At 37.4% G+C, this 13336-nt stretch overlaps 1 protein-coding gene across 1 annotated transcript; it reads left to right on the top strand.

The window, feature by feature from the left end:
* The first annotated feature begins 1232 nt into the window (after positions 1–1232).
* Positions 1233–11477, top strand: CUNH4orf36 (chromosome unknown C4orf36 homolog). Its single transcript, XM_027853430.1, has 4 exons — positions 1233–1339; positions 3934–4088; positions 5217–5581; positions 11171–11477. Exons 1-3 carry the CDS (start codon positions 1275–1277, stop codon positions 5351–5353), a joined length of 357 nt encoding a protein of 118 aa, XP_027709231.1. The 5' UTR covers positions 1233–1274; the 3' UTR covers positions 5354–5581; positions 11171–11477.
* Positions 11478–13336: the final 1859 nt, after the last annotated feature.

Genomic DNA, 13336 nt, shown 5'->3' with positions numbered 1-13336 from the left:
AAGAAGAAGAAGAAGAAGAAGAAGAAGAAGAAGAAGAAGAAGAAGAAACAACATCATCTGATTTATATTTTTATTTTATTTTTTAATGGGTGGGGTAAAGAGAGAGAAAGATAACCCCCTACAAAAGCCACATTCCATATGTGGCATGCCATTATCACAAACACAGGGTGGTAATGAAAATGGGGCAGTTAGGTGGCACAGAGTACTGGGGTGGGAATCAAGAAGACTCATCCTCCTGAGTTCAAATCTGGCCTCAGATACTTGCCAGCTGTGTGAGCCTGGGCAAGTCACTTAACTCTGTTTGCCTCAGTTTCCTCATCTCTGAAAGGAGCTGGAGGAGGAAATGGAAAACCACTCCAGTATCTTTCCCAAGAAAACCCAAAATGGGATCATGAAGAGTTAGATACAACTGAAATGACTGAATAAAAAACGGAAAATACTGAGCTAGCCCTGTCAGAGCACAACTGGAATATTGTGCTCAGTTCTGGGTACCACATTTTAAAAGGGCACTGACAAACCAGAGGAGAGAGAACAGAATATTGGGAGAATCGGAGACTGAGCTATACGAGGACCATTTGAAGAACTAGAAATATTTAGCCTGGAAAAGAGAAGATGGGGGCAGGCTCATAATTTGGCAGTCCTCGGGCATATGAAGGACAACCATGTGGAAGACTTGTTCTGCATGGCCTTGTTAACAAGTTAGACCTAGGAGTAGTGGGTAGAAGATGAAGTTTCTCATGTAAGGGAAAACTTCCTAAGCTACCTGTCCAAAAAGTAAGTGAACTTGCTTGGAAGGTAATGATGGGAACACTGTGGGACAGCCATTTCTCAGAAATATTGTGGAGGAGACTCAGGGGTAGAGGCCAAGATGCCTGCTGAGGTCCATTCCAATTTTGTAATTCTGAGATTAGCCAGCAAGTAAATCATAGTTTGATCATTCTAACAGGGTGCAATTATTGTTAACATCATCCTCTTCATCAATAGTGACATCCTGTCGGAGGGGAGGGAATGATTTAAATGGTGGCAAGGAAAAGGTAATTAAGTAATATCCAGAGTAAACAATGAAAAAAAGTAACATGTAGTATCTTCAAGAAGAGCTGTATGTCTTTCAGGATTTATCCTGAATATTATGGGGTATTTTTTGTTTGTTTGGAATAAATATTCAAATGAAAAATTTTGGCATTAATCCTCTCTGATGTAAACATTTCAGACAAAGGGTGAGAAAAGAAGATCGTATTTTTACACCAAAAGAGGTCAAATTGTGATTATTCGCTATGGCATATGGTTTGCCAAGAAAGCACACAGTGAAATCAGTTTTGCATAGAAGTTGTTACAATGTGTAAGTATTGATAGAATATTTATGGTAAAAATGAAGTTTTAAAGTAATTTTAAAAATAATTTTTAATAAACCCCAGGGGCCTGGATTCACCCAGCACTTCCCTTAGCCCTATGCCCTTTCTTAGTGGCATCTGACAGAACATTTCTCACATCTTCATCTATATCTACTGTAAAAAAAAAAAAAAACAAGCAAATACAGCTTGCTGGTCTCTCCTTCAATTACTTTCAGGCCACTGAGAAAATGACTGATGGCTTTTTGGTACAGGCTATAACTCTGTCTCTAAAATATCCTTTGTTTGTGAGAACCAGTCTTTTCAAATCCTGAAAAGAAAGGACCTAAGGCCAGAAGGAGGCTACCTTTCAAAGGAAGATCTATCATAAATGAAGTAAAATTCCTCATGAACTCAATGATCTGGTTTCTTATGAGTTCTAGGTGGTGCAGTGGATAGAGTTTGGGGCCCAGGAATCAGGAAGACTCATCTTCTGAGTTCACATCTGGCCTCAGACACTTACTTAGATGTGTGACCCTGGGCCAATCACTTAATAACCTTGTTTACCTCAGTTTCCTCATCTGTAAAATAAGCTGGAAAAGGAAATGGCAAACCACTCCAGTGTCTTGACCAAGAAAAGCTCAAATGGTGTCACAAAGAGTTGCCCAAGACTGAAACAATTGACCAACAACAAAGCTATTCCATTCCCAGTTGTACCATGTCTTTGTGAAATTTACATTTGGGGATTACACAGATATTCCACATTGAGCATCATACCTGTTATATAAAGACAAGTTCTAAAAGAATATAGGCAATACCAGTTTGCAACCTTTGTGGATTTTCACATCCTATTTGCTTTGGTTTTTTTTTCTCTCATCTACTAGTAATTCTGTGACATATATTTATATTTTAAATCAACTTAATTTTATTTGGAGCATTTAAACAATTGCCTTTGAAATCATTAGAGATGCCCTTGAGATGCCACAAAACCATGAATTTAGGAAAATTTAGATTAAGTCAGTATTTAAGGTAGCTTTCTTGAAGTTTGAGTTATGTCTGGGCCTTACTTTGAATGACAGGTAAAATTTCATTACAACAAACACCATTACAAAGGACAATTCATTCTAACAGAAATATTTCCATGACTTGACAGCTGGCCCAATAGCAACAGTGCTGTATTGATCTGATCACAAAGAATCGTGTCCCATAAATACCCTGTGCACCCAGGGATACAGAGTTGAGCAGAGCCTTTTACCTTCATTTTAGGTAGCTGATATTTCTATGGAACTTTAAGGTTTACAAAGCATTAACAGATAAGAAAAATGAGGTTCAAAAAGAGGAAGTGACTTGTTCCAATCCAATGTCAATGGTAGGATATGAACACAGGTCTCCTGACTCCCAGTCCTTCTCATCTCAAACTACTCATAGAAACTAAAACTTTAAAAAGTAAAGATTTGGGATGATGAAAAGATGGATGTGATAACTGCATAACATCTTCCTTTTTTCTTCAAAATGGGTTCAAAGCACTTCTTTTCTCTTGGAGAATTTAGAGAGGAGCTAGACTGAGTCCTATACACTAAGAAAATGATTTATCACAATATCACAATAAGATCTTCCTTTTAATAATATAAAACATCCTCTTTTGTATAGTAAGGCCAGTATGCTCTTAAGTGTAGAATTTGTGTCAATGTTGAAATTTTCTCAGGTTTTCAGAAGAGGCTTTAGGCAATAAAAGTGTTACCACTCCCAAAATTAGCCCAGATCCTTCTCTGACACAAATGTTACAAATGCATTTGGTTCCCCACCCCAGGCCCTGGACAATAGAAGCTTGGAGGGAACATAATACCGGAGTTGTGGAAGAAGGATTAAGACTTGTTCTGCTTAATCCAGAGGGCCCAATTAAGGATCAAGAGGTAGAAACTGCAAAGAAGCAAACTGGGGCTCAATGTCAGGAAATGCTTCTAAATAATTAGAACTATGCAAAAGGGGATGAGCTGCCTTGGGAGGAGGCCTTTTATTCAAGGGGTTTTCAGCAAAGACTAAATGACCCACTTGTTAAGTGTGTGATAGAGGATTCTTTGTCAGGTATGAATTGGATTAGACAGTGACTGAGGTCCCTTACCCCTCTGAAATCCCATAATTCTATAAGCTTGGTGACCATTCAAGAGCAATGATTAAAATATATATAGATATAATAATATATTATAATATAGAATACATAGTATATATTCTATAATATATAGTATATATTCTATATAAATAATAATATATATGATGGGAAGTTAAAACCAATAGGTTTTGTTTTCTATTTACCCATGAATTTCAGAGGTGAAGGGGGCATGTATATGTACTTAGTGAAGCTGGTGGGCATCCCAAAAGCAGCTCTATCAAAGGGCAGAGAGCCTGCTCACCCCAAAATCCTCCTGACTGAGCAGTATACAGATGCATTTCTGCATCATTATTACATATAGGATGCCCTCTATTAACCAAATTAGCAACCTTGGGAAGTCAAAGATCAGCCTGAGTGTATGGTGTATATTTTATTGTAGCTTTCTATATTTTTGTATTTTGACTAATTCACAGTATCTACTCATTTCTGTCACAGTCAGGAGCCCTGGGAGCTGGCTTTGCTTACAAAGGCCTTGTACAACAACATTGCTACTATTGGAGTGCCTCTTTTTGAAGATATTAATTATGGCATTCCTTTTAAAATAAATCCTGGAAAAAAAGCAGAGGATGTGCTACTGCCCACCGCAGAAAGTGAGCTCCTTAAATACGTCTAAATTGTAAATTTGGTCACATTTTTCTTGTTGGTTAAAATGTTTTTAACTTAATCCAGATATTCTTTAACAAAAATGATGAAATGGATTTACAATCGCATACACACTCTACTGTTCTCTGGCTGAGTGTCCAGCACATACTGGTGGCTCAATAATGAAGACAAAACATCTTTATGTTCAATTTTCAGGGTGTGATTGTCTAAGAGTCAAAAAAAAAATTGTTTCAAACCAAATTATGCTTGACAAAAAGTCCAACTATATGTCTGTTTCCTATTTATCACATCTGTCCCCTTCTCATTACTCACACAACCACCAATCTGGTTAGTCTCTTAACACATCTCACCTAGACAATTCCAGTTGCCTCCTAAATGGTCTCCCTGCCTCAAGTCCTCTCTCCTTTGGGTTTCATCTTCAGTTGTCCTTTGCTATGTCTCTCCACTAGATCTAATGACTCTGGAGGAGAGACTGAGGCTGATTTTGTACAGCTCTTCCTCACTTAAATCCAATTCACTTGCAAGTCAAGACATCACCTTCCCGATGTCCTTGGTCCTCTTTGAGAATGAAGGGCAAACAACCTCTCTGCTCTCCAATCCATTCTCCACACAGCAAATTATTGTTCCTAAAGCTCAGATCAGGCCATCTCACTCCACTGCTCGATGAACTGTGGGAGCTTCCTATCGCCACTGGGATCAAAGTATAAATTCCATAATATGGCATTTGAGACCTTTTATAGAATACCTTCTGCCCATCTTTCCAGGTTTTTCCCCTTTATATACTCCTCAGTCCAATCAAATTGTTGTTTTTGCACACATGATGTTCCATTTTTTTTCTCTCCTTCAAATCTCTAGCTTCCTTCAAAATTCAGCTCAAGTGAAAAGATTTTGCTAATCCCCACAGCTGCTAGTGACTTGCCCCTCCCCAAATTACTTTGTATATATTTAACATGTATTCATATATGTGCCTAGGTGTATGTGTTCCATCTAATTGAGTATAAGCTCTTTCATGTCGGAAACTTTTATTTTTATCTTGGTACGATCAGTCTGTAGCCCAGTGCTGGGCACCCAGTAGCTACTTAATAAATACTTGATGTTTTGATTTTTATCTTTAGCAATAGAAACTGAAAGGGCATATGAACTGAAGCACTTACATGAAATTGAACTTCAGAAAAATGCAGCGGAGCAAATTCAGTCTTTGCTGAAAGATAAGAAAATTGGTTTAAGAAGACCTCTTCCACCCAAGAAGTGAAGATCACTTTACTATTTAGAGGCATGCTCCTTTGTCTCCCTATCCGAAGGGGATGAGGGGATCCAGACCATTCACCTTATAATACAGCACTTGGTGACCGTCATCAATAAGGAACATTATCTTGGTGGGTGAAAGAGTTCCCCTGATGATACTTCATCTGGTGACCCAATGCACCATCTTCACCATCCCCTGTTGAATCTTTCCTTTGGGCTCTCAGGCTCCAACACCGTAAGTTGTATGTCAGCATTACTTGAAACAATTGTACATATGCATTAGTGATTGTGGGATAGTGGGAAAGAGTCAGTGTGTGGCAAAGTGTAATAGAGTCACAGCCTCAGACTGAGTGAGCCTGGCCAAAACGTGAAGATTCCCAGGGGCAGGCAAAGGCCTGTCTGCATCAGCACAGGGAGTTTCTTCCCTGGGAGTTTTCTACAATTGACAATCTGGTTGTTTGTTTGTTTGTTTTTTCTTTCTTCTTCTCCTTCTTATTTTTTTTTTGAGGCAATCAGGGGTTATGTGACTTGCCCAGGGTCACACAGCTAGTAAGTGTCTGAGGCCTCATTTGAACTCAAGTCCTTCTGACTCCAGGGCTGGTGCTCTATCCCTGCACACACAGGTCTGTTTTTTTTGTTTGTTTGTTTGTTTATTTTGGTTTTTTTTTTTTGGTTAGGCAATGGGCTTAAGTGACTTGCCTAGGGTCACACAGCTAGTAAGTGCTATGTGTCTAGGTCTGTTTTTTTTTAAAGGCAGAAAAAATAGAAGTGAAGGATATTATCTTGAGATAACTCTGAGGTTGGAAGTTTGTCCTTTGTTCACAAAGTTTTGGAAAAGGAATTTCAACCCAAGAGACACTGAAAAGAAGTGCTTTAAAACATAAAAAAAATTTAATTTGGCTTATGATAATTTAATATGTGAATTTAATAGTCACAATGAAACACTTGTGGAAGGAAAAAGGAAAGAAATTTTTTATTTAAAAACAGCTCTTCATATATGTGTGTGTGTGTGTGTATTATATGTACATAGATAGGTGGATGGATGGATGGATATAACAGAGTACTAACAAAATTACCCTATTTTTGTCCCCTTCTATACTTCCTTTTTCTTCTGTGCATTTTAAAAATTTTGTTTAATGCAATTTTGAATTTTTAGCATATACATTATTAATTAGACCACTTGGTATAGTAGAGAGAGAACTAGCCTCAATCTGCCATGTGCCTGTTGGTTATATGTTTGAAGGCACCCCAATCTTCCCAGACCCCCAGGAGTCATCTTGGATTCCTCCCCATCTTATTCTCCATATCCAAGCTGTTGCCAAGACCTGTCGATTTCACTTTTATAACATCTGTCAAATACGCCCCCTTCTCTCCTGACACTGTCCCCACCCTGGTGCAGGCCCTCTTTACCTCATGCCTGCTGGTAGGTCCACTCCAATTTATCCTCTAATGTCAAAGGGATTTTCCTAAATTCCAGGCCTGACCATGTCACCTTCCTACTCAGTAAACTCCAGTGATTCCCTACAGCCTCCATCATCAAATACAAAGTGTTCTGTTTGGCATTCAAAGCCCTTCACCATCTAGCCCCCTCCTACCTTTCCCAGTCTTCTTACACCTTACTCCCCACCATGTACTCTAAGATCCAGTGACACTGGCCTTTTGACTATTTCAAGAACAAGATACTCATCTCTTGGCTCTGGGCATTTTCTCTGGCTCTCCCCAATACCTAGAACATTCTCCCTCTTCATCTATGACTCCTGGATTCCCTGACTTCTTTTCAGTTCCAGCTAAAATCCCACCTTCTACTGGAAGCATTTTCCAATGCCTCTTCACTCAAGTGCCTTCTTTCTGTTAATTATTTCCTATACGTGGTTTGTAAATATTTGTTTATTTGTTGTCTCTGCCATTACATCGTAAGCTCCTCGAGAGCAAGAATGGTATTTTGCCTTTTTGTATCTTCAGCAGTTAGCACGGTGCTTGGCACTTAGTAGAGCACTTAATTAATGTTTATTGACTTTATTACCCTGGGCAAATCCCTTAATCTTTCAGTGAATGACTATCTAAGACCATAAGTTGCATAAAAAGTACCCATGATCTTCATTGGCAAAGGAAGTACCAATCATCTGGGAGCCCCACGTATCAATGAAATCACAAATTCAGTCCATCATTATCCACCAACTTATTATCCCCACGTTTCCCTCCCTTGTAACAAGCATGGATTATCTAGCAAAAATAAATCAACACATTGGAGATGTCTGAGAATGTATACCTCATCCTGCATCTCTAAAAATGCACATCTCCGTTACCTTTCTGCCACTATTGTTTGATGCTTTGATTAGAGTTCTGATGTCTTTCAAAGTTGGTTCTCTTCATATTAATGGTTGTCACAATATACTCCTGATTCTGTCCTTTTCACCGCTTCAATTTGTATACATCTCTCCATGTTTCTTTGAATCTGTCATATTCATCATTTCTTAAGGTGTAATTAAATATACCATTACACTCATATACCACAATTTGTTCAGCTGTTCCCCAATTGATGAGTATTTGTTTGGCTTCCCATTATTTGCTTCTAAGGGTACAAAAATTGAGAAAATTATATTTTAGTAACACTTGATAGCAGAGTAGAAAGAAATATTCCAGCTCAGCTCTCCCAGGCCACCAAACTGATTACTACACAACTCACTTCTCTTTTTTTGTTTGTTTGTTTGCTTGTTTTGTTTTGTTTTGTTTTGTTTTTATTTTTAATTAATTTATTTTGTTATCAACAATCACTTCCATAAGCTTTTGAGTTTTAAATTTTTCTCCCTCTCCCTCCCCACCTCCCTCCACACGACAGTGCACAATCTGATATAGGCTATACATATATATTCCTATTAAACATATTTTCACATTAGTGATGTTGTAGGTAAAAATTAGAACCAATAGGAGGAACCACCAGAAAGAGGAAACAAAACACAGAAGAAAAAAAATAGCAAATAGTACATTTCGATCTGCATTCAAACTCCATAGTTCTTTCTTTGGATGTGGATAGTGTTTTCCATCATGAGTCTGGAGATGTCTTAGATATTAGTCATCACACAACATGGCTGTTACTGTGTACAATGTTCTCCTGGTTCTATTCATTTCTCTCAGCATCAGACCATACAAGTCTTTCCAGGTTTTTCTGAAGTCAACCTGTTCATTATTTCTTACAGCACAATAGTATCACTTCTCTTTAAAAAAAAAAAATATTTATTTATTTTTAGTTTTCAACATTCACTTTTATAAAATTTTGAGTTCCAAATTTTTTTCTCCCTCTTTCCCTCTCCCCTCCTCAAGATGGCAATCTGATATAGGCTATACATGTACAATCATATTAAACCTATTTTCACATCAGTCATGTTGTGAAAGAAGAATCAAAACAAAAGGGAAAAACAATGAGAAAGAAAAAAACAAAAAAAAATGTGAAAATAGGACGCTTTGATCTGCTTTCAGACTCCATAGTTCTTTCTCTGGATGTGGATAGCATTTTCCATCATGAGTCTTTTGGAATTGTCTTAGATCATTGTGTTGCTGAGAAGAGTCAAATCTATCAAAGCTGATCATCACACAATATAACTCACTTCCCTTGAAAGGCAGTAGATAGGACACAGATCCCCAGAGGGACAAAAGTAAAAGACTTCAGTTAGCTTGTGGGGGAAGAAAAGGACCTCAATGGGGTGATATAAACAAAAACAGAAAGTCTCCCCTCCCCTGGAAAAGGCCTAGTTCAAACTACGCTTGTTCTACCTGAGGAAAGGCAACCTCAGATTTAGCCAAGGTTTAAAGAAAAGGTCTTGCTTTCCTCTCTCCTCCCAAGGAAAGGGCTTCAACTGAGACCAATCCCAGAAGGAGGGACGAACATCAGTGTCTGGGGTGAAGAAAAGGGGTCGGGTGGAAGGAAGGAGGTCTTAACTTAGTTTCACTTCTGAAGGAAGAGGCTGTCTAGGCAAAGCAAAGTACACTGGGACAAAGGAAAGGGCTTCAGCATAGATTGATCCTGGGAATAGAGAAGAATTCAGTTTCTGAGGCCTCCACACCAAAAATGAATAATCCACCAAAAATGGATCAATAAATGATGCATGATGCCAGGGAAGACTTAAAAAAAACCACAGAATAACCCCAGAATACCTACAATCAAAACCTCAAAGAAAAAAAAAACACAGCTTGCCCACAAGAATAATTAAAACTCCTAGAAAAACATGAGGCACAACTTCTTAAAAATAAGAAGTATTACAAAAGAAATGAGAACTATGGTGGAGAAACTTGGAGTTGGGGTTGGGGGCAGATCAACACCTTGACACAAGAGATACAAAATCTAACCTTAGTAATTCCCTAAAAATTAAAATGGACCAAATAGAAGATAATGATTCTAGGAGTCAAAAAGAATTATTAAAAGAAAGTCCAAAATTGAGAAAATAAAGGAAAATGTAATGTACTTGGGAAATAGATCAAGAGATAATGAGAATAATTGAGAATTGTCATTTTGAGGTTTCTTTCAGGAGATGATTGGTAGATTTTTATCTATTTTCACGTTGTGCTCTTGTTTTAATAATAGAACACAATGTAAAAATAGAAGAATCCACTTATCACCTCCTAAAAGAAAGCCCCAAATGAAAACTCACAGGAAATAACACACCCAAATTCCAGAGCCTCCACATAAGAGGAAAAAGTAGCCAGAAAGAAGAAATTCAAACATCAAGGAACCATAGCCAGGAATTACGCAGACTTTATCAACTACTCTATGGAAAAACAGCATACACTGAACGAGATGTAGTAACAAAAGGCAAAAGTTTGGTCTACAACCAAAAATAACTTACCCAGAAAAGCTACACCAATATTAGGCCTATGTCCCAAAGAGATCAAAGAAAGAAGAAAAAAGTCCTATACGTACAAAAATATTTGCATACTAAAAGGATACTCATCAATTGGGAAATGAGAAGATCTTGTGTTATGCCATGAAATGGAATGTATCACACTATTTGTGTGAGAATTAAGGGAAAGGATGATTTCAAAAGACATAGATATTAAGAAAAATAAAATAAATTAAAAAAAAAAACACAGATAGACTCTTATGAACTGAATTAGAGTGAAGTGAGCAGAACCAAAGGACCAATTTAAATGAAAACATTAGTATTACATAAATGAACAATTTTGAAAGATTTAATATATCAGAGAAATTATATAAGTCATAACTTGTAAGGTCGAAATTACTATCACTGATGATTTCAGAGGCCTGAGAAAGAAGAATGCTATCTACCTCAATAGCAGTGCAAGAAATTCACTTTTAGAGGAGGTAACCAATATGGGAACATGTTCTAATTGACTATATTTATGTAATATAGGGGTTCTGTAATTTTTTCAGGGAATGAGGGGAGGGGAGAAGGGGGGAAAAGCTTGAAAATTGAAGAATAATTTTTTAAAAAATTTTGAACCAGTTTCCAAAGATTTGGTTTAAGCAACCCCAAGATGAACCAATGTTAACCATACATAAGTCTTATTCCCTAACTGCTTAATCCTAATTTACAAAGTTTGTTGAGATGGGTGGCCCAGTGCTATGAATTAACATGCTTCCCACTGAGATTATAACTTTTGAAAATAAATAAAATAGGCATACACAACATGCTTTCCTTAAAAAAAAAAAGAGGGGGGCCAAAATGTCTTGATTATTTTAACTTTTGTCTGGAGGAAGTATGATTTTAGTTATTCTCTTACTTATGTTTAATCTCAAATCTCTTAGTTTTATGAATAGAAAGTGTGTCTCATGTATTTACAACGCCCTAATTCTCTCTTTTTTCCCCAGACATACTTTAAATGGCACATAAATGAAAATAAAATGAAAAAAGAAGACTCCTGCTTGTGAAGCATCATAGGAATTGCTATATCCACCATAACCTGATTGTTCTGTGGCAGAATTGTATTTGCTCAAAAGATGGTGATCATACCATGAAGCAGCTCAAGACAGGTGTTTAGCATGAGCTAATACAGAATTTCTCACGTGTTGGTTTCCTGTGAGGAGTTTTACTGTCACAGTTGAAGCAGCTGTGTCCCATTTTTAATTAAGAAATTTAGAATATAGTTCCCTATGTTTTCCTTGGTAAAACTCCTGAAGAATTTCTTCCTTTAAAAAAAAAAAGTTCAAATGAAGATTCCTTGGAAAAAAAGTAAAAATGTGCATTTATAATAATTTTTAACCCAACAAAATGTGAGTAAAAAACAAACAAAAAACAAACCCTGAGCTGTCTCAACTGGTTTGGTGATATCTTTGCAGTTAGAGTAAATCACTTGGACAAATTTTCATGATTCAACATTCCTGAATGTAGCTTCTGGGGACAGGGCTTTAATGCAGTTGAATGTTTTAAATGATTCCAGGGGTGGGGAACCTGAGGCCTTGAGGCCACATGTGGCCTTCTAGGTCCTTGGATTCGGCCTTTTGTCTGAGTTCAAGTCTTACAGAACAGCTCCTTTTATTAAGGGGATTTGGTCTGTGAAGTTTGGATTCAGTCAAAGGGCCACATCCAAGGATCTAGAAGGCCACATGTGGCCTCAAGGCGGCAGATTCTCCACCCAAGGATTAGACCTACTCTATCTTCCCATGAAAAGGAAATCTAGTCTAGAATAAGATACTTGTCTGCAGCTCAGGGCATGGACCAAGTTTTGTTGAGTGGTAGCCTATGGGTTTAGAGACCTACTAATTTTTTTACTTCTTCTCGTTTTCTTCATTTTCCCGTTCTTCTCCGCTTTGTTCTTTGCACCAATTTATATGAGTTTGACCTTCATCTGATCTGTTCCCATAATTGATATGACTGGTGTGGCAACACATCAATAACATTGTGAGGACTGATCTATTGCTGGACCCTAGATAATAGAAGTGATTCTATATCTGCCCATTGATTGACCCATCCATGCACCCAACAACTAGCTTGGTCAGCTACATTTAGCAATGCAAGGTTTGCAGACTATCAGGCTAGCAAAATTCATCTAATCCAAGTGTGTAAGCTTGTCAAACGACTAATTACACTGTCCTTGTGGCTGATAAGGGAAATCACTGCCTAGACCATCGGCAGATTGACTGCTCCTATGGTCACCTCTCACTCACTGCATGTGAATCTATCCAGCATCAACAGTCATATATAAGGGCAGAGACCCAAGAGATCTGAGACACCCACCGATGTGCACCCATGGGACTGAAGGGTGAAAACACTATACAAACATAAAGGCCTGTGAGTAATAAACTACCTGATTTTTGATCATCTGAGCGCTTATGTTCCTTCTATGTACCTCCTTATTCACAATGCCCTCATGACCATTAAAAATGTGAAAAAAATGTGTGACCCTGGGCAAGTCACTTAACCCCAATTGCCTCACCAAAACAAACAAACAAACAAAAAATATGAAAAAGGGTAGCTATTAAATTAGCAACCACAGAATTTTCCTTGTTTTATTATCAGGTCTTAGTTCTTTGTTATTAACAGTTTTAATGAATAGCAAAGACAATTCTTTGTGTACTGGCCTATATTTTAGGCTGTGGTGATAATCATGTTTTTAGTTTTTAAGCACAAAGTTTACCTAATCCTCAACTCACTGAATAGGCCTGTACTACTATTTCTCTTTGAGGTTACTATCTGTGATCTGTCCAAACAAGGGGGAATGGTTGAATCATCCAATAATTAGTGATTTCTTAGAAAAATGTTTTTTTAAGCTAAAGCTCACAAATTTAATCTCTATTTTGTAATATTGCTACTTCATATGTTTCTAACAATTATTTTTTTAAATCTTAAAAATATTTCCCTTAATCTAAGACAACTCCAAAAGACTCACGATGAAAAACGCTATCCACATGCAGAGAAAGAACTATGGAGTCTGAATGCAGATGGAAGCATACTATTTACTCTCTTTTAGATAAAATGGACAATTCTGATTATGTAAATTTGAAAAGTTTTTGCACAAACAAAACAATACAGCTAAA

Source organism: Vombatus ursinus, unplaced genomic scaffold (genome assembly GCF_900497805.2).
Source record: "Vombatus ursinus unplaced genomic scaffold, bare-nosed wombat genome assembly UNPS02009975.1, whole genome shotgun sequence".
Taxonomy (NCBI): Eukaryota; Metazoa; Chordata; class Mammalia; order Diprotodontia; family Vombatidae; genus Vombatus; species Vombatus ursinus.
Note: the sequence above shows the minus strand (reverse complement) of the source record. Positions and strands in the feature narration are given on the sequence as shown.

What these genes read in the sequence shown, in the direction of transcription:
- CUNH4orf36 (XM_027853430.1), top strand. Translation starts at nt 1,275, where the DNA reads ATGGCATATGGTTTGCCAAGAAAGCACACAGTGAAATCAGTTTTGCAT. An exon ending in CATAGAAGTTGTTACAATGT is followed by an intron (nt 1,340 to 3,933) that starts GTAAGTATTGAT and finishes TTTCTGTCACAG; the next exon opens with TCAGGAGCCCTGGGAGCTGG. An exon ending in GCTACTGCCCACCGCAGAAA is followed by an intron (nt 4,089 to 5,216) that starts GTGAGCTCCTTA and finishes TTTTATCTTTAG; the next exon opens with CAATAGAAACTGAAAGGGCA.